This window comes from Protopterus annectens, chromosome 5.part0 (genome assembly GCF_019279795.1).
Source record: "Protopterus annectens isolate FY-2018-M chromosome 5.part0, PAN1.0, whole genome shotgun sequence".
NCBI classification, from domain to species: domain Eukaryota; kingdom Metazoa; phylum Chordata; order Ceratodontiformes; family Protopteridae; genus Protopterus; species Protopterus annectens.
In genome coordinates this window covers 321,935,776-321,955,340 of record NC_056735.1, presented here as the reverse complement: position 1 = coordinate 321,955,340, position 19,565 = coordinate 321,935,776, and the positions used below count along the sequence as shown (strand labels likewise).

Here is a 19,565-nt window from a genome sequence, read left to right as displayed (position 1 = left end):
GACGATGAGCTGGTTATTTGTGAGCCATCTCTACTGAGTTAAAGGATGTCTGGGCATTAGTTAGGAGTTCATAGGGTGAGTTAGCAATAGTGATGACTGTAGAGTCATCTGCGTATTGCACAATGATAGATTGAGGACAAGAGAAGTAAAGTGAGTTGGTGAATTTATTAAAAAGTAGAGGTCCAACAATAGATCCTTGGGGGACATCTGTTTTTACTGGAAGCGGGGTAGATAGTGTTGAGTCCCATCTCACTGACTGCTGCCTGTCCCAGGGGAGAAGTTAAGGTCTGTAAGTTTGTTATTTAGCAAAGAGTGAGAGACAGTGGCAAGAACCTTTGATAGGTCAAGGAATAGGCAAGATATGAGTTTATGATCGTCTTTGGCTAGAGAAATAGTGTTGAGGAAAGATAGTTGAGCTGTGGTAGTATTATGCTTTGGACGGAAACCATGCTGTGTAGGAGTGAGCAGTTTTTCCTGTATGAGATAATGCATAACTTGTTTATGTATACATTTCTCTAGGACTTTTGAGAGAGGGGACTGGATAACAATAGGTCTGAAATTACAGATTTGTGTGGAGCTGCATCCTTTATGAATAAGAAGAGTGTAGAACTGTTTCCAAATAGATGGAACTGTAGATTCAGAGATGGACCTCGTGATGTATATCAAGCTTGGACTTTAGGAATGTGTCACTGCCTTCTAAATAATTTTTTCTTCTGTTATTGTTTTGTCTTTTTTTTAATTTGTTATCTCTCATGATTACTAAGTTGCTATGTAAATAACCTTATTAGTCTGAAAAGTGTACTGTATCTGAAGTTGCAATTATCTATTTTTGTGGAGCTTTTCTCCCCGGGCCTCTACTGAAAATGGAGATATATCCAGTTAGACTAGCCTGGTCAACAAATGTAAAATAAATAAATCAATAAAAATAAATATTAGGATAGATTCAGGCATGGCAAGGGAGTGTGCAGCAGTTTGAAGAAACTATGAAGGAAAATTGCCTGCAGATACCGAGCATGGTTTGAGCTTAGAGAGTAGAGTTTTGATGTAGTTAGTGGGAACAGGTTTGAAAGAGAAGGAGTTTTCTGTGTTAGTAGTTGGGTGTGGTCAGGGAGGTTAGAAATCTTATTGTTTGAGGGGTTAGGGTTAAAACGTTTGGAATTAGATTCAATAAAGTAGGTGTTGGATTTGTTGAATTTGTTGGCAGTCTGTTCAGATGACTTGTCAGGACATGGATTTGGTGAGGTTGGGTTGCCAGGATGTAGTATCTGGTTTATAGCATTCCAGAATTTCTTTGGATCAGATTTTAATGTTGTTGAGGGATTGTAATCTTTGTTGTCTTTGTTGATAAGTTTTTTTGTTTGATTTCTAAATACTTTGTACTTTTATAAGTCAGCTGGAAGTTTGGAATGCACCCATATTTTCCAAGCCCTATCTCTGGTTTTCATAAGGGTACGAGTGGTTTTAGATAATCAGGGTGAGATTTTTTTGCTTTTTTCCATATTTTCTGGGTAGAGCTAGATAATTTAAAATGCTAATGAAAGTTAATTTGAAGGCTTTTACTGCATCATCTAGTGGGAGCTGAGTTCCAGTTAATTCCAGAGAGAAGGATTTTAAACGTGTCAGGGTTAAAGTTGGAAAGTTTACTGCAGGTGATAAGCCGGTGTGGTTTAGAGAGATGGGTGGTATATCTGCACACTTTTATAGGTGAGTGGTCACTCAGGGAGTCTGATAGTGTTTCGGGATTATGGCATTTACTGGGATTAGAAACAATTATCCAGTCTATCAGGGAGCTTGGAGAATGACAGTTACTAGTATGGGTAGGTTGAGAGATTAACTGTGTAAATCCATAGAGATTTAAATGATGGGGAGAGTTTGGGTTCCGGAGGTTCAGTCAATTAATGTTATTGTCTCCAAAAAGGATGGTTTCATTAAGAATATTTTGGGAAAGATATGAAAGTATATTTTCTAGTAGGGGAATGTTGTCCCCTGGAGGAATATATATGGCTACTACTGTTATGGTAGTATAGTCATTAAGTTTAAGGTTTGCTGCCAGTATTTCTGCAGGTGTAAAGGAGCGAATTGGATGCTTAGGATGGGAGAGAGTGAGGTTATTAGAGTAAACTATGGCAACACCATAGAGAAAAGTATTTTGCGGGGTAGTCGGGGTAGCAGTAAGACCAGGGTTTGGATGTATGCCGCCTGATAGGAGCAAGGTCCTTGGGAAATAGTAAGGTTTCTAGTTGGCAGTTGCAAAAGTATTTTTGTCTGATTCTTAGATGTTAGAAGATAGGAGGGAGGGATCTTTATTTTAGGGTATATTCATTGGAAGGATAGATGCGGAGATGGGTATGGGTTGTTGTGGGTAGGAGAGGATGTACGAGTGAGGATTGGTAGGGACTTTATGCATAGGGGTTAAGAGTGTGGGAGGAGATGCAATAGTGTCTAGGAGGAGTAGTGGAGGTAGGAGTAGGACAGAAATCATTGAGACTGCCACCTTTGTAGATGGAAAGAGGTCTTAAAGTTGGGAGATTATAACCTGATGTGATGGGTATGACTGACTTGAGAGTTTGGGAAGGGTTAGTAGATAGTATTGGAATGAGAAATATTGAAACAGGTGAAAAGTGAATATTAGCTGTACTAAAAGTGAGCTGTGCTAAAAGTAAGGAAGTTAAGAGTAGGCTGCAGGAGGTAGCATGAGTACATGAAGGGGAGGAGTTTGAGGGTGGGTGGAAGTAGTGGAGAGGTATAACGGAAATGATATGGGGGTGGGTGGTAAAGGGGGCAGAAGGTAGTGAAGTGAGCCCAAGTGTAGCGGGGCTACAGCAGAAACAAAGGATTTCTCAGAGACAATCAGTAGGTATGAAAACTAATAGTGGGAAACTCAGTTAACCTGTGTACAGAATTATATGCAGTATACTGTATTGTTTTTAACTTTCCTGTTACTGGGGTCTGTAGCAATAATTGAAAGGGGTAAAAGCAGTAGGGTGTATGCCAAAGCCTGTACTTCTATATTAAAAAGAGCAATTATAAGGGCCTGGATGGGGTGAGTGGATAAGGTTCCAGCCAAGGAGTGGAAGTGGCAAGGCATACACGATAGTGTGCTCACCCCACTTATCTAGGTGTGCAGGACTTTTATTCTTAGATATTATGGTTAAATTTTGCCCAGAATATGTTGATTAATAGCATTTACATACATTGCTTAAACTTATGGAGGCATGATGCTGATTGCCATTTATAACTGGGATCACTCTGTTAAACGGCTTGGTCAGGAACTAACACTGGCTGAATTTGCAGTTATTTTAGGTGGCAGTCTAGGAGGAAAGGAGAAAAAAAACAAGAAAAGAAAGATTACAAAGGGCTACAGCAAGGGATTAGACCACCAGACAGTGATTACAGTGCATATTCTAAACAACAGTATAAAGAAAAATACAGCATCGGCAGTTTATCCCTACAGATAATATTACTACTGTATTAAGTTATAGTAACTGGGCTCTTTTTATTGAATTGGGCAGACTTAGGAAAGGCATTAGTCTACATTCTATGTAAGTGTGCGACAGGCTTGAACAATTAAAGTAATTTTTTGGTAATTGTAATGATTACTAAGTTGTAAGCAATTTATATTCTGTTTTTATGAAATGTTGTGTGATTTACATCTATTAATATTATTGTAAATATTGTATATGGTCTATTGCATATTTTCTTGTTAAAATAAAAAAGGGCAAATCATTTTCATGTAGCTGACTTAATATGTTCATGCTCAAAAAATATACTTTTAGCATGGTTGGATGCAACAAATCTTTGAGAAGGCAGAGTGATTAATTGTGAACAGCCCTAGCTTAGCCATCTTTACCCCAGAACATCCTGCTGCAGTTTCCACAGATGCCCCCAACTATGTGTTGGGCACTCAGTGCTGTAACAGTGCAAACCATGTAACTTCATTTGCTTCTCTTACATTTATCTGTCAGAATACAAATATGCCACAGTCAAGAAAGATATGCTGACTTGCATATATGTGATAGAATGATAATAAAATTTTTTTTGAAGTCATCTAGTAATGCTCTGTACTGCTAATAAAGCCCTCAAAACCCTTGTTTCCTCAAAAGCCAGAACATGTACTGCCAGTTAAACTGATAGATTGTGGTGACTGTTAGTAAGCTTCATATGTTCATTATAGGCCCATAGATGTGTACTAGGCAAACAACCACATTTAAAGCCTAGCCATGCACCCCAAATATCTGACAAGTTCTGGTACCCTTGATAAGTGTTAAGCAGGAGCCTGGGAGATGAAACATTTATAGGCTCCCTGTGTCCACTAGAAGCATAGGTGCCAGATCAGGAATGGATTTTCTATTCACCATCCAATTGCCCAAGTTACACTTGAATTTGTTAGGGTGGGGCTCTGCTTCACATAGATGGGCAGCTTCTTCAATGAAGGGGTAGTCTCTGGGATACATACCTGTCTCTCCAGCATGACCTATTTATGTCACAGGTCAGGTTTTAGTCTTTAGAATAGATAATTCTGGTGCTGGTTGTTTTGTGGATATCCAGGAGGTCCATCAGGGTGGGGTCTTACAATGCCCTGTATGCCATGCGTAGATCTGCCTCAATAGCTTGTAGGAGACAGAATACAGGGAAAGAGCCTTGAGGCAGTCTGCAGAGGACATTACTTATGCCTTGTATTCTTTTAGTGAGAAACCTCTGTGGACATTCCAATTGTTGGATTTACCTCGTTAGGTACATGCCAAAGGTGGCATTGTACTCAATGCTAGGTCAGATGAATGTGAATACAGTGTAACAATGACCTTCTTGGACCTAGATACCATACCTTTGTTTATAAGTTGCAGAACATAAAATTATTTCTTCACTATTGTAGACATGTGATGGTCAAAGTCTAGATTACTGTATTTGTCTGTCCACAAGTCTCTGACAACTGGGTCATCTCTTAGGGATGTGTTGTCAATATGATAGTTACCAGGAGTAGATGACTTCCCAAAGGATAATATTATGCATGTCTTCTCATTTAGTTTTAGTCTATGGCTCTGACACCAGTTATTTGTCTGTGTCAACCCTTCGGTTCATCAATCATAGTCTTCTGCAAATTTAGTCTCCAAGAGGCCATTGACATTGGCCTTGATTTCAGAGAAATAAATGCCAAATAGAAGCTGTCCCAGGGCTAATCTCTGAGGGACTCTGCTTGTGACTGGCCTCTTTATTGAGGAGGACTCCCCAATTCTAACTTCCTGAGTCCTGTTTGTGAGCCGGGTGCATATCCACTGGGTGGCATAAGTATTTATACCTAACCACTTGAGTTTGTCAACAGTGCCAAATGGGGTATTGTGTCAAATAACTTGTCCAATTCAAGGTAGGCAGTGTGAACAGTTTTGATCTCATCCATTGCTTTAGTGACCTACTAAAAGAAATCCACCAGGTTGAGTAGGCATGACTTGCCCTTAACAAACCTAAATTGAATTGGATCCAGTGTCTGAAGGTTTCCTATCTCTTTATTGATCATTTCCATGATAATTCTTTCCATGATTTTGCATATGAGGAAGGTGAGACTTATGGGTCTGCAATTTCCAGGGTCTGCAAGTGACCCACTTTTGTACAGAGGGATGACTATTGCTGTTCTCCATTCATTAGGCACAAAAGCTATTTGGAGGCTACAGTTAAATGCCAATTGTAGAGGGCCTGATAGGTCATGTTTTGCATTATTTAGAAGGTATCCTAGGATGTTAACTGGGCCCATTGATGCAGTGTTCTTTGTTTTGGAGAGAGCATTATGGACCTGTTCCCTAGTGATAATAGGGTGAGTTATATTTGATGGCAGTTCCAGATGGAAGGTTGAGGAGGACAGAGGGGGAGAGGTAGAGCTGAATTTGTCATCCAGTAGGTTTTCTATGTCTTCTGGCTCAGTATAGGTGGCTCCATTAACAATGAGCGCTTCACAATGCTTTTGAAATTGCAGACATAAGTACCTCTCAACTCTACAGATTTTCGCAGAATGTCCAGATTTTGGCCCCATATTTTTGGTCCATTTTTCATAAAATTGTAGTTTTCTGGCAAATTAGTAGCAAATCATTAAAGACTGACATTAGAAAGTAATACCAAACATTTGAGTTTCAGACTTCATATCCTTCAGAAAATTCATGCTAATACAAAATCCATTATTTTATCAACTTTTGAAGTTTGTAAGAGCAATAATTAAAAATTGTCCCTATTTTTTGGCCCTTGTCCCATTTTTATTTATGGCTTTGTCCAGATTTCATGATCTAAGAAGTTAAGAGGTATGATATTAACTAAAGAATGCCTTGTGGGTGTCTTTGGTCTGGGAAGCCAAATTTAACTCAAATTTGGGTTTGGTAGACTTTATTTGACCTCTGAGTTGTTTCTTTAGTTTTACAAGAGTGCTTTTATCTTGTTGGGTGCTGCACCTCCAAATTATTGCCATGATTTTTTTTCTTGTTGTACAGTCTATTGATGATGTGATGCCAACAGGGTAGCTTGTTATTTGAGTTAGTTCTGTATTTCTTTATGGTGGGTACAGCTGTCTTTTTGCAGCTATTAGCATGCTAATATAGGGTTTCTGTGAACAGTTGTTCATATCCAGCATTGTTCTCAGGATTTATAGGGGCATTAAAATTTTGTCAGTTTATAAACTGCGGTGGTGGTGCTGCAGTAGCGTTGTCACCTCACAGTAAGACGTTGTCCTGTTCAATTCTCAGCTAGAGCGTCTTCTGTGTGGAGACATGCGTGAATGGGTGTACCTTTGTTGAAGGTTGTGCATCAGGGCCGGCAACTCGGCATGTAAAAATCTACTGCCAATCATTAGTGGACCAGAGTTCCACTGTGGCGACCCCTAACCGGGAAAAGCCAAAAGACACAACATCACTTAGTAGTGAGAAGTTAGCCTTAGAGTAGTTCCTGCATATACAAGAGTTAGCTGGGGTTCTAAGTTTTATTTTTACCTCAAAGGAGACCATTTTGTGGTCTGACCTTATCAGATAAGACATTACACTAGGAGGTGTGCAGCACTCTCCCATATTAGTGAGGACCAGATCCAATATGTTTGCACTCCTGGTCTGTGAATAGACAGTTTGGTCCAGGGAGTTTGTGTTCACAAAATCCAGGAATCTCTGTGCATGTACATCTGGTGTCATACATGATTCCCAGTAAATAGCAGGGTAGTTAAAGTTGCCCATGAATATGGTACTAGGCTGGAAGGTAAGTATTTCCAATAACTTTAAATACATGTATGGGTTCTCTGGGTCATAGAGGGGGACCTATAGCTTGCAAGGAAGTTATATGAGATTTTGCCTAATTGTGATTTGACTGTGAAGAAGCTTAAGTACATTGTCCTTTTTCACCTGCCTTGAGGTATATTTATTTTTGATGTAAGTCAAGACACCTCCACTTCTAGTCTCTGTCTGTGTAGTAGGTGTTCTAAATGTGTGGAAGGCATTATAGCCTTGCAATGCTGGTGTGCTCCCTGCCGATTTGAACCATGTCTCAGTGGCCGCACCAATGTTAGGATTCTCTAGAGCTAGGAGAGTTTGAAGGGAGTGGAGTTCTTTGTTTAGACACCTAGCATTGAGCAGTAACACCTTTAGATTTTTCTTAGTTTTGATTTGCTATGTGGGAAGTGCATTCAGTTTGGCATTGCCTAAAAAAGGCACTATGGGGGAAGACAATGTTTTAGCTAATATTCGAAAGCCTAGACGGGAGAGGTGCAGACCATCTCTGGCAAAGCAGTGTGGTCTGTTGACCAACTCATTCCATGCTGATAAATATTGCACCCCCTTAGAATGACACCAAAAATTAAGCCAATTATTAAATTCAGTCATCTTCTGTCCATATTATGGCATTGTTCTTGGAGAATATAAAATGCTGTTCAATGCTAGGCTTGCAAAAGCCTGGGACACATATTCCAAGAGCTCCATGATGTGTCTTTTCATATAGTCCAGGGATGTACATCTCAGGTCATTAACACCCACATGGACTATGACTGAGTAATACTGGTACTTGAAGTCCAATGACCAGAGTGTGTGCATGTGTCAGATTTTGCCCTGATAAGCAACTGACCATGACTTTCTCCTTACTCAGCCTGGTGAGAGGGACATCAGTCTGTCTCATAATGGAGTCTCCAATGACCAGAAGGCTGGTTTGTGTGGTGGATTGCTTTATGGGCTTAGAAGTAGATGCTTCATGAGATGTGGCTGTACATGTTGATGTAGGTGTGGTTTTGAAGGAGTGGATATTGGGCTACCGGGGGTATTTCTTACGCGCATTTCATCTAGGAGGTCTTTGGAGTTTAGGAAGGCTACATTTAAGTGCCTCAGCATATGTGGGTCTACATGGCTGCTTTGAACTGTGTGTGGTGGGTGCAGCGTGTGTACTACTGATGACCTAATTGACATTAGGATTGCTTTTATGTGAGAGCTTTGCCTCCAATGACATTGTGTAATTATATCTTTCACATATTGATGGTTGCAGAGAATATAAAGTAATGTCAGTAGTATTTGGTTTGCAACTCTTGGGGCCATGCTTCTCACTGCAAACTAGTGGCCTAATGTGCAACTAGGTATTGATGAAATTTCAGGGGTGCTTTTACAGGAAAAATGTCAACTCAGGGTGTCTCTGTCTATACAGGGCACTGCAAAACACTTGAGGGGGAAATTAATAAGTAGACCCTGATGATTTATGGATGAAATATTTAGGGAGATATTCTGAATTTAGATTAGAAAGCAGCAAATCAAGCAGTACTTATCAAAAAGAAAGAATTAGCTTTGTCAGAATGATGAAAAGAGGGGATTCGCCTGAATGGCTACTGCCTGGCTTCTCTCACAATAGTTTCATGCTGCTCGGATGCAATGCTCTTTTGCTGCTTCTTTTACCAGAAGTAAAACAATAGCACTAATCCCAGGATGAGAAGCAGGCCATGGACTCTTTGGTGATGAACAGTCTTGTCCCAGATATTGCAAGAGCCTGTAGGCTTGTTGTAGCCTTTTCCTAGTAGATGCCTTGAATTGCAACCAGACCAATCAGGAAGGTCTAACACAGACACTCACTGCCCAATCAGAATCAGTTAGGAATCAATGTACTCTGCTTCTTGTCTCACCAGGAGCAAAATACAAACACACATTCCAAGTGTATACCTGTGAAGCAGTTATTAGGCTTTCTGGTGACCAACACTATCCAGGAAATAATGTCCCTGTGCTCCTTCCCTCACCAGCAGCAAAACAGAAGCACTAATCCCAAGATTCCTACAGATAGGTATAATGTGGCCTCTCCAGTAATTGGTGGTCTTGGAATAGATGTTTCAGATTTTAAAGGTAAGATGGAAAAAATGGATTAGTATCCTAAGAGTTATACTGTGCACTAAGCAGTTAGATGTGAAAGAGGGGGTAACGTAAGATTTAGCTATCTAAGTGGACAGACAATAATTTTAAAAGGACAAGACGGATTGGAAGGGGAAGTATTTTCAACAAAATGATAATGTTCTGCTTACTAACAATAGCCAAAGAAAGAGGAGAATGAAGGAAATATGTGGTCAAATTAACATAAGGGTTGTGTAAATAGAAAGACAGTTGAATTTAAACACAATAGCACCAGATTGGGAGGGTAAGGGAAGCTTTTTATTTCTATATGATTCACAAGAGACACAGATGTAGTCTCATTCCTAGTTTAAATATGCGATTAAAAGCAGAATGCAAGTACACAGTGTAAAGAAAATAGACCACAATACACAACATAGAAGAAGGCAATGAAGCAATGCAAAATACAAGAAAGCAAAAGCAAACTAACTTTTCCTTCACATTAATCCATGGCAGAGTATAATTGAGCTTTTCTGGTAAAGTCATGAAAATTCATGAGTTGGAGTGAGAGGAAAAGTATAAAAAGGGCAGGGGCAGTATAGATATCCAGAAAGCATTAAATTCAGAAAATTAGGAAGTTTTGAAAAAGACTATAGAACAGGTAGCAAAAGGGGAAGGATTCCCAGAGTATTAAAGCATTGTTCAGGTTAGGGAAAACAGAGGATCGGTAAATAGTGTAAGGTTAGAAACGTGGCAGGGATGACTGTTGTTCCAGGGATTTTCATATTGGTCATTAAGAAGCTGACAAGGAAGATACACAAACTGGTAGACAGCTGGGGAATGAGATACAAAATGAGCAGTATAACTCTATTTATTTGAAATGTAACAGCATAAACAGGATGTTGTGCTTTGGCATACAGGAATGCTGAAAACATGCCTGAAATCAGTACCATAGGATCTTTTGTAAGAGTACTGTGTCACACCAAGTACGCATAATTGTGAGATATTAAACATTTTCACTTTATTTTCAGACTTCACATCATATTTTCTTTTTATTCAAGACAACCTGATAGAACTGCATATTCTTAAATTTGTGAACACCAGGTAGTAAAGAGTCATTTTGTATTTGCATTTTAAGCATAGTTTTCATCTCCCTTACTCCATCATATATAACTTATTTCAGGTGAACAGTGTTTGGTAGAAAGAAAAATAGAAAATTTACTTTTTCATTTTTCTGCACTTTGCCTGCTGGCTATCTGGCAAAACACTGCAGTTGTGCCCCATTAATTCTCGATGGCCAGTTATGGATGGCATGTCCATCATACAGGAAGCCATCAAATGATTTTTGTTTTATGTCCTACCCTCCCATGTGTGTACGTAAGTAAGACCTCAAGTTGTGGTTGTATAATTGATGCGGTCTGGGGACTTCACTCACTTATTCAGGTGATGTAGCCTCCTCAGAAGCCCTACCTTCCTTGTAAGTGGATAGCCCCAGCAGGGGTACACTGATGGGAAGCATATCCCCAAGATGTACCTCCTACTTGTTCCCAGGTAGGGGTGAGCAGGCAATGCCTTGTCTAGTTCCTGAAGTGCCTGAAACACTAATTTAACCTAGTCTGAATGGGTTATAGTCAGGGTTCCATTTCTATACTCCATGAAGCCAGAAGGAAACACATTTCTATAGTAGCATCTATGCCTGAAACAGAAGTTAGCGTTTCTTGATCATGTACAAAATCAACCAGAATTGCACTTGTTGTTTAATAAATAAGAGATGTACACTTTCTACTGAATATTTCCCCCTTTGTATACTCTGTAGCTGACCAATAGCTGCTTTCTAGGGCTGCTCCTATAACTTCATTTTACCTTAGTCTCCCCAGTACTATCTCCTAGGCCTGGGACTATGGAAGTGGTGGGTTGGAAAGCTGAGGTGGATTGGAGAGGAGCACCTGGGAGTGTAACATATACTATCCTGCATACCAGAGGAGTTACTGATATTACTTGTATCACCACAGGTGACATCAGTTAGCTTCAGCCTCCCCTTCAGTGCTGAGATGCTGACAAGAATCTGCTGTGTGATTACGGCACTGTCATTATCACCAGGATGTTTCAGATCACAGGAAGAAACCCTTCCTTTCTGGCATGGCTGAGCTAGTATAAGGCCACTCCTTCCCATCTTCCCTGCCCATCTCCTACAGCACCAAAGCTACTAGTCAAACTCTGGTCGGCCTGGTCATAGTTAAGATTGCATCACTCTAAGACACTGAACTGGATTTCAATTAGGTTTTTGACTAATATATGCTACTGTTAAACAGATAACATTAATATTATGCAAAGATTAAAACAATCTTGTAAATATTTCCTTTTTCTGCAGCAGAGAAAATAATTCTTTAAAGGGAAGCTAACAGTAAAGTTATATTTTTCTTTCTTTTTACATGCAGACTCTTTGTACACCAGCTCCATTTGCTGAAGAAACAAGATGTCTATGCTTAGCTCCACATGAAAAATTAACCATTTCTCAGGCACGACAAGGAACACCAGGTAATCTGTTTTAACTTGCATGTTCTAAATGACTAAACATAAGCTGATGTGCAAGCAAGAATGCTCGTGTAAACTTTATGACAGATAGATGGCAAATGACCAATCACTGAACCAAAATATGTATTTTAAAAGGTACATAAAGTTCAATTTTTCAAGTGGAACAGTCACACTGTTTGATAACTCATACCTTTTTTTTTGTAAATATGCTTGACCAGTAATATTTCTAAAGTGACAAATTGCAGAAAATTTTGCTTCAGAAATGAGAAAGTAATTCTCAGTACTGCAAGAACATGAAATGTTGCTGCGCATATAATTAAATGGACCAGGATGAAATTATCTGTTGAAGATGGAACAGTAATATATAGGGTACTTTAAGTGAGGGATTTACACTAAGAATGAAATGGGTATTTGTTCTAAAATCAAAAGCCAGCTACTAACCCTATACAGCTACCCATGGGACTAAGTCAAGAAAAAATGCGTCAGATTGAGAAACAGCCTAGTCACAAGTGATAAGGTTGTGTCATAAAGGGCCCTTTAATGCAATCATAGAAACCAGCAAATTAGCCGCAATGAGGAAATATGCTCTTATTGTCTAATTTGCAAGTCTCTGAATCACTTGGTGATTACTGCAAGTGCTAAAAAGCACTTAGTTGCAGTAATCACAGTTGTTGGCCCATGCATCAAGTTAGAATAGGCAAAACCCCTTATATACTCCCCTACACACATACACATTTCAAACACAGAAGCACACACACACACACACACACACACACACACATATACACACATGGCCCCATACCTCTCAATTGCCCTGATTAGGCAGAATGTCCATGATTTTTTTTCTTACAATCTCCATGTCCCAGACATGCATGAATGCAGTAAGGCAGTAATGCAGACATTAGAGTTTTGCACATCTTACATTTTGTTTGGAACTTTTTACTGCATAATCTGTTATTCTATTAACTTCTTACGTGATTTAGAGCAATATTTAAAAAGTGTTCCTGTTGCCTAGTGTCTCCTCTCCCCCCATATTAAAGCCACTGCTCATTAGTCTAGGGGAAGGGGAGAGGTGTGGAATTTCCTCTTCAGACACACATATACACACACACACACACACACACACACACACACACACACACACACACACACACACACACACACACACATACATCTATACTACCTAGCCCCTAACTGAACCTCCTGCTGTGACCATCCAGGCACCCATGCACTTACACACACACACACACACACACACACACACACACACACACACACACACACACACACACACACACACACACACACACACACACACACACACATACACACACACACATACACGTGTATATCCACACAACAGCACTGCCTGTCTGCTGAATTTCCCAACACTTATTTCTAATGCAGTCACACCATTGAAAGTAATGGATAAATGTGAACATTTGCCCATGTCAATTAACAAGGTCTGTGGTGGTGATTTAAGAAGGCAAATGTTTCTATGAATCAATTGTCTGTGTTAATCACTTAGCATAGACATTTTCAGGGGAGAACACATGACGTACTATCATATACCTCACCCCCAGTATAACTCATTTACATTTGCAGTAGACCAGAGAGACAGCTCAACATGGTGCTGCACCTACAGGAGTATGAACATTGCTATAGGGTTGTTTCTGAATCCGAAACACTTACTGCCAGTGGTAAATAGGGCTTACCAATGGAGGTAATGTTCTTGAATCTTAGGGTATATGCAGACATCATAAATCAGGGATGATGTCAGGCTTTGGGTATAAGCAGCATGTCTCTCCTTATTGCACTATATTTATACACTGGATGCCAGGGCCTGATGTACAGCAAAACTTTATGAGGTACTGCAAGCTTTCTTTACAGTATATCTAGAATGAATGCTTTGACCACTTTTAATAAAAGAGTCAACGTAAGGGTCACTGGTCCATTCAGTCATTATATCACAATTCATGGGCTGCAAGAGAGGACACTAGCAGAGTCAAGACTGATAGCCCAGTGTTTGATTTACAGATATGGTAAATATTCACTAATGATGCCTTTCTCTGTGTGTCTTTATCATGTCTCTGAATCTGAGATTCTACCTTTTATGCTAATTGATGAAGAAGCACTGGCAAATTTAATACCTTGATGGCAATGTGGTTACAGTCAGCAGCCCCCATAAACTCAGTGAAATAGGCTATGTTGCAGAATATCTACATAGTGGTGGTTCTCTCCTCTGTTGCCTGAGAAAACCAAGTATCCTCCTATAAACATTGTAGCATAATATCAAAGAGCAGGTGTAAGACTGGCAAGGCCCAAGCCTGAAAAACTCCTACTGTATCCTGAATCTCTTGGATGCTGAAAGATCTCCGTAGCAAGGATGGTTAATGCTATACAAACCTTTATGTCCACTGGGATAGGCAGTCAGCAAAAGTATACTGATTGTTTTGTGACATTTCACGGAGTTGATGGCATGCCAACCACTTTTGAACTCTTCTGTGACAGAGGGACTGGCACTGAGAAATATTGTGGACATCAGTTCCTAAGACTGCCTGTATCACATGCTGACCAGCTACAGTAGATTATACGGACCAATGAAAGGCTAGCAAGTACGGTAGATGCACAGGCCAGAGTAACTTGTATAAAAACTGAGGAAAGCTATATGCTGAAACCGGTCTGGTTATAATAAACATTTACTGCTTCTAATTCCTGGTGCTGGCCTCTTTTTTGTTTTTATACAGTAGATTATACCCCTACTATCTTAACTTGACCAATACACCTATACACAGAAAAATTATAGTGTATAGAATAGCTGATCACTGTGGCTCATCGCACAAATTTTATACATTTATGAATGCCATCATAATGTTTAATTCCATTTGCATTAGTAATGGCTTTCATTAACATTTTGACTCTTGTTTGCATCTTATCATGCAGTCACTTTCACGACCTGTCATCCTACGTGTCTCTGAATCACCCCTTTCTGTTTGCTACTGTGCATTATGCTATTTCACTGCTGTTTGTTTCTGAATGCCCTCATTGTTTTATAGCACTAGACGTAACAGTATAATTTTATATAAAAGTGAGATGTTCATTCTTTTTAAATGTGACATAAAACAGTAAATAAGTAAAAATGCTTTCATTTAAATTCAAGGTACAGCTATTCCATTGCTTTTGAAGCTAGAAGCAAAATGTACACATATTCTAACACATATTCTATAAGTAAATTATCTCCTCCCTTTCATATTTCCTCACTACCTCATCTCCATAACCCGTGTCCATTGTCACCTTTCCTTGCCTTCTTTCATAATTTATACGTCATTTTAGTAAAAACACAAAATAAAACATCTTGCTTCATCTAAAAATCAGTTGTATGATTCATCTGTTTGCTGAAAACTTTTTTCAATAAGGCAGTAGTTAATTTTATAATGAAACTGAACTACGTACCTAATACTTATTTTGTAAATGATATGTAGCATAATGCAAACTGGCCCATGAAAGCAATTCACATTCATGTAAAATATATTTTTGGAAATTCATTTCTTTTACGTAAACCCTCAAGACTCGAGTTTTAACTAGTCAGCACCTCATAAGTAAGTGATGTTTGTCACTTCCTCCAGCGCTCATTCTTCCCTGCTGCAGAATTAATATCTGTTAGCGCCTCTATGATATTTTTACATATCCTAGAAAGATTTAAAGCTACACTTGCAGATAAGTCCCCTATTTTTATAATCATAATATGCTACTTGCACTTGTTGCTTAAAGAGATAGTGAAATATCTGGGGCAACCTCACCAGTAAATGCAGTACAGTGTCATGTCATTAAGTGTATCCTGCACAAGGCTGAAAAAGTCTTTACTGTCATGCTTCCACAGAAGGAGCATTCCTGTGTACTCTTTTAAAAGATTCTGAAGAAAATAATTTACCATGTGCTAAAGCAGCTGTTGTACTTTATTTAGTTCTGAAGTTATACGATGATAATTAACAAATAAATTCTTAATGCCAGGTTTTCTAATAAAATGCTTCATTAGATATCAAGTACCACTTTGTGTGTTTCTACTTCAAGATTTGTATACTGTTGTAATAAAGTTGGTGTATATATCTGTAGGTCAATAAAATATTGTTTTTTTTTCTATTTTTCTAGTAACAATTTAATATTTAGAAATGTATGATACTTTTACAATAGCTCTTTGCTAACTATGGAAAGAATATCCTCTTTCTTAAGACTTAGAAAGTGAAGTCAAGTTATCGGTTTCTTTTCAAATACACATATGTGGCACTGGAGTTAGTATTATTGCCTCCCAGAAGTTGTCTCTCTTATTGGTTCTTGGAGTCTGTTTTGTATTTTGTTATTTTGTTTTCTATTTGTTTCACATCCCCAAAACATGTCACAGATGAAATAGCAATTCTGTAAATTACATATAGGGGACTGTGTGTGTGTGTGTGTGTGGGGGGGGGGGGGGGTATCCTGCAATACACTGAGACTGGTATCATATTTGACATTAGTTTTCTGCCTCACACCAAGTGAGTACTGGGATATCAGCACCTCCCCCTTGACCATTAATTGTACTGGATGAGTTATCTAATGAATGAATGAATAAATGAATGAATGAATGAATGAATGAATGAATGAATGAATGAATGAGTCTGTCTTCAAGTGTACTGATTCTTCAATCAGAAACTGCTGGCATAATGAAATTTAAAAAATGTACATTTTCAGAATCAGTAAGCACTGTTAAGTTCAACTATTTGCACAACAGTGGTTAACTATGAAACTATGAAATAAAATCCTCTAAAATGATTAATGAGAAATGTATGACAATTTGTGGGATTCTTCTGTGATAATTGCCATATTAACAAATCCTCTAAGTTGTACTACTGAACATTTAACATAGATATTCCATGAATTACTGATTAATTTTTGACTATTTTTTGCTGTTTTCATATAAAAGCCTGTCTCCAGAATGGTTAATATTTTTTCATGACATTTTCAGGCATAGGTTCATACTAGGCTAACTGCCCTCGTGAGCCATTGTAAGCCTAGTCAATTATCCCTTGTGAGACTCAAACCATGCACCTTGTGTTTGTAGGGCAAACACCTTAACCATTAGGCCACCCTCCAAACCCCCACTGTAATTATAATTATTTATAAAACATGCATAGGCTGGGCTCCTACACATTAAGACAAATAAACAGCTGCATCTTCAATTTTAATAAACAGTCAATGTTTTATGTTTTTAATGCCACAACACACAAAGAATAAAAATATCATTTTCATAAAGAAACAGATACTTTTTAGGCATGAAATCCACATCAACATTACATATGTATGCTTTTTGACAGCTTGTGTTGATCTTACTCTGAAGAGTACTTAAAGTTGTGCATTTAGTTTAAGCTGTTTTTGCTAATGTTGCACCCCGTCAGTTTATGAAGGTCATTCTGGCATAAATTCCGCCCCAACTTCAAAGGACAATAACTCTCTACTTCTTCAAAACACTATTATGTAATTTAGAAGGAAGACCTCTTTATAATCCTCCTTTAATTTTGTTTTGCAGAGTCTAATAGTAGCTTTCAGAAAAAAAGTAGACAATAGGGAATTTCACTTATGTATATGCCTGTAAAAAAACATGTAAATTTTGTATATTTTCTAAAACATAAAATAACAGATATTTTTCATTGAAAAAATATTTTTGATTCTCATTTCATAATAATGATATGATTTAGATATGTACTGAGAATTTACAGCTGAAAAACATGAAATATAAATTTTGTGAGCCAAATAGCAAAAACATAGCCCCTAAATGGTTATATAGGACTACTGGTGCTGTTTTCCAAAATAAGAGCCATTCCTCCGTAACTGTTTAAAAAAATTCTGTAAATTCCCCTGTATAATATATTGTGTACTCATCTAAAAATGCACTTAGCTGGTGACTCTAAGCTGTATATAAACATGCACAGCTGCACATTTATGTAATGCAGTTCACTGCATATGAAACTATATATAATACAAAACTGAAATAAGTTTGTAAATATATGATGAAATAAGAGGGTAAAATAAATAAATAAAAAAGTTAAAATTAAGTGAAAGGGCATCTAATGACATCAAAAGTAACACATAGACTTCATAAAGGATATATTTCTCATAATGGCATAATCTAACCAGGCTAAACATGAAATAACAAGAAAAAGACTACCAAAGTTATTGCCCTCTGTAATAATGCCCGAACCTGTTTGTAACAATTTTAAAGGTTTATACAAACAGCAATTTCCTCTTAGAACTACTAGGCCTAACCTATACTGACTTAATGACTGGAAGCAACATAACTAATAAAAAAGAAACTAAACCATGAAAAGGTAAATTATATGCATTATAATAAAAAAACAGTTATTTATAGCTGTTCAAGGGGCATGGGCACTACAGCTGTCATATCATACTGATCTACCAAAATGGAAATATAGCTATTAGCATTTATACACCAACTAACTAAATGAACAACTTGGCATCTCATTGAGAAATGCACAGTTAAACTAACAAGAACAGAGCTTCAATAGTTACATCTTCTGTTGTTTATACTTTTCTAATTTTAAACACATTAGTGTTGACTTATACATGCATGAAGTGTACCAAAAAGATAGCAGCAGGACACAGTTTTCTGCAAATCTGCCAGAAGATTTAAATTATGTTCTCCTTAGATAAGAATAGCAGAAAATACTGTAAAGTGGCAGTCTGAAGTGGTGCCACATGACTCTGCATGGCAGGTTTACTTCTGGCCATTCATAGTTTGCAAACACAGGTCATCGTTGACTGTGCAAATGGCACTAGTCACTGGTGCTTGGGCTGAATTAGTCCATAGAGTGTTACATCTAATGGCTGTATTGTATTAAGCTGCCCTTTGTAAGCCTGACTCATTGAAAGCAGTCTAAAAAACATCAGAGCCACTTATTGCAATACAGTAGTATGTAAGTATGAAATGCATGAATGTGTCATTGCAATACAGTAGTATGTAAGTATGAAATGCATGAATGTGTCATTGCAGTACAGTAGTATGTAAGTATGAAATGCATGAATGTGTCATTGCAGTACAGTAGTATGTAAGTATGAAATGCATGAATGTGTCATTGCAATACAGTAGTATGTAAGTATGAAATGCATGAATGTGTCATTGCAGTACAGTACTATGTAAGTATGAAATGCATGAATGTGTCATTGCAGTACAGTAGTATGTAAGTATGAAATGCATGAATGTGTCATTGCAATACAGTAGTATGTAAGTATGAAATGCATGAATGTGTCATTGCAATACAGTAGTATGTAAGTATGAAATGCATGAATGTGTCATTGCAGTACAGTAGTATGTAAGTATGAAATGCATGAATGTGTCATTGCAATACAGTAGTATGTAAGTATGAAATGCATGAATGTGTCATTGCAATACAGTAGTATGTAAGTATGAAATGCATGAATGTGTCATTGCAATACAGTAGTATGTAAGTATGAAATGCATGAATGTGTCATTGCAATACAGTAGTATGTAAGTATGAAATGCATGAATGTGCATAGTGCTCTAAGCTGAGCTAGCACTAGTACATTATTTTCATTCCCATAGAGAGGTTGGCTATCGGCTTTTCAATTTTAGACAGTTTTGCGTGCTAATCTAGAAAACATAGCACTTAACTTATATGAAAACTACAGTCTAAACACAGAAAATATATT

General features: G+C 38.0%; 1 protein-coding gene across 2 annotated transcripts in view; it reads left to right on the top strand.

Moving 5' to 3' along the window:
- The window catches only part of PCYT1B (phosphate cytidylyltransferase 1B, choline), a 1,205,847-nt gene that overhangs the window by 558,331 nt on the left and 627,951 nt on the right, over positions 1-19,565 (top strand). For both annotated transcript variants that reach the window (XM_044072303.1, XM_044072302.1), the window contains exon 2: positions 11,750-11,849. In XM_044072303.1, the coding sequence (XP_043928238.1) occupies positions 11,750-11,849 (100 nt within the window). The remainder of the gene's footprint in view (positions 1-11,749; positions 11,850-19,565) is intronic.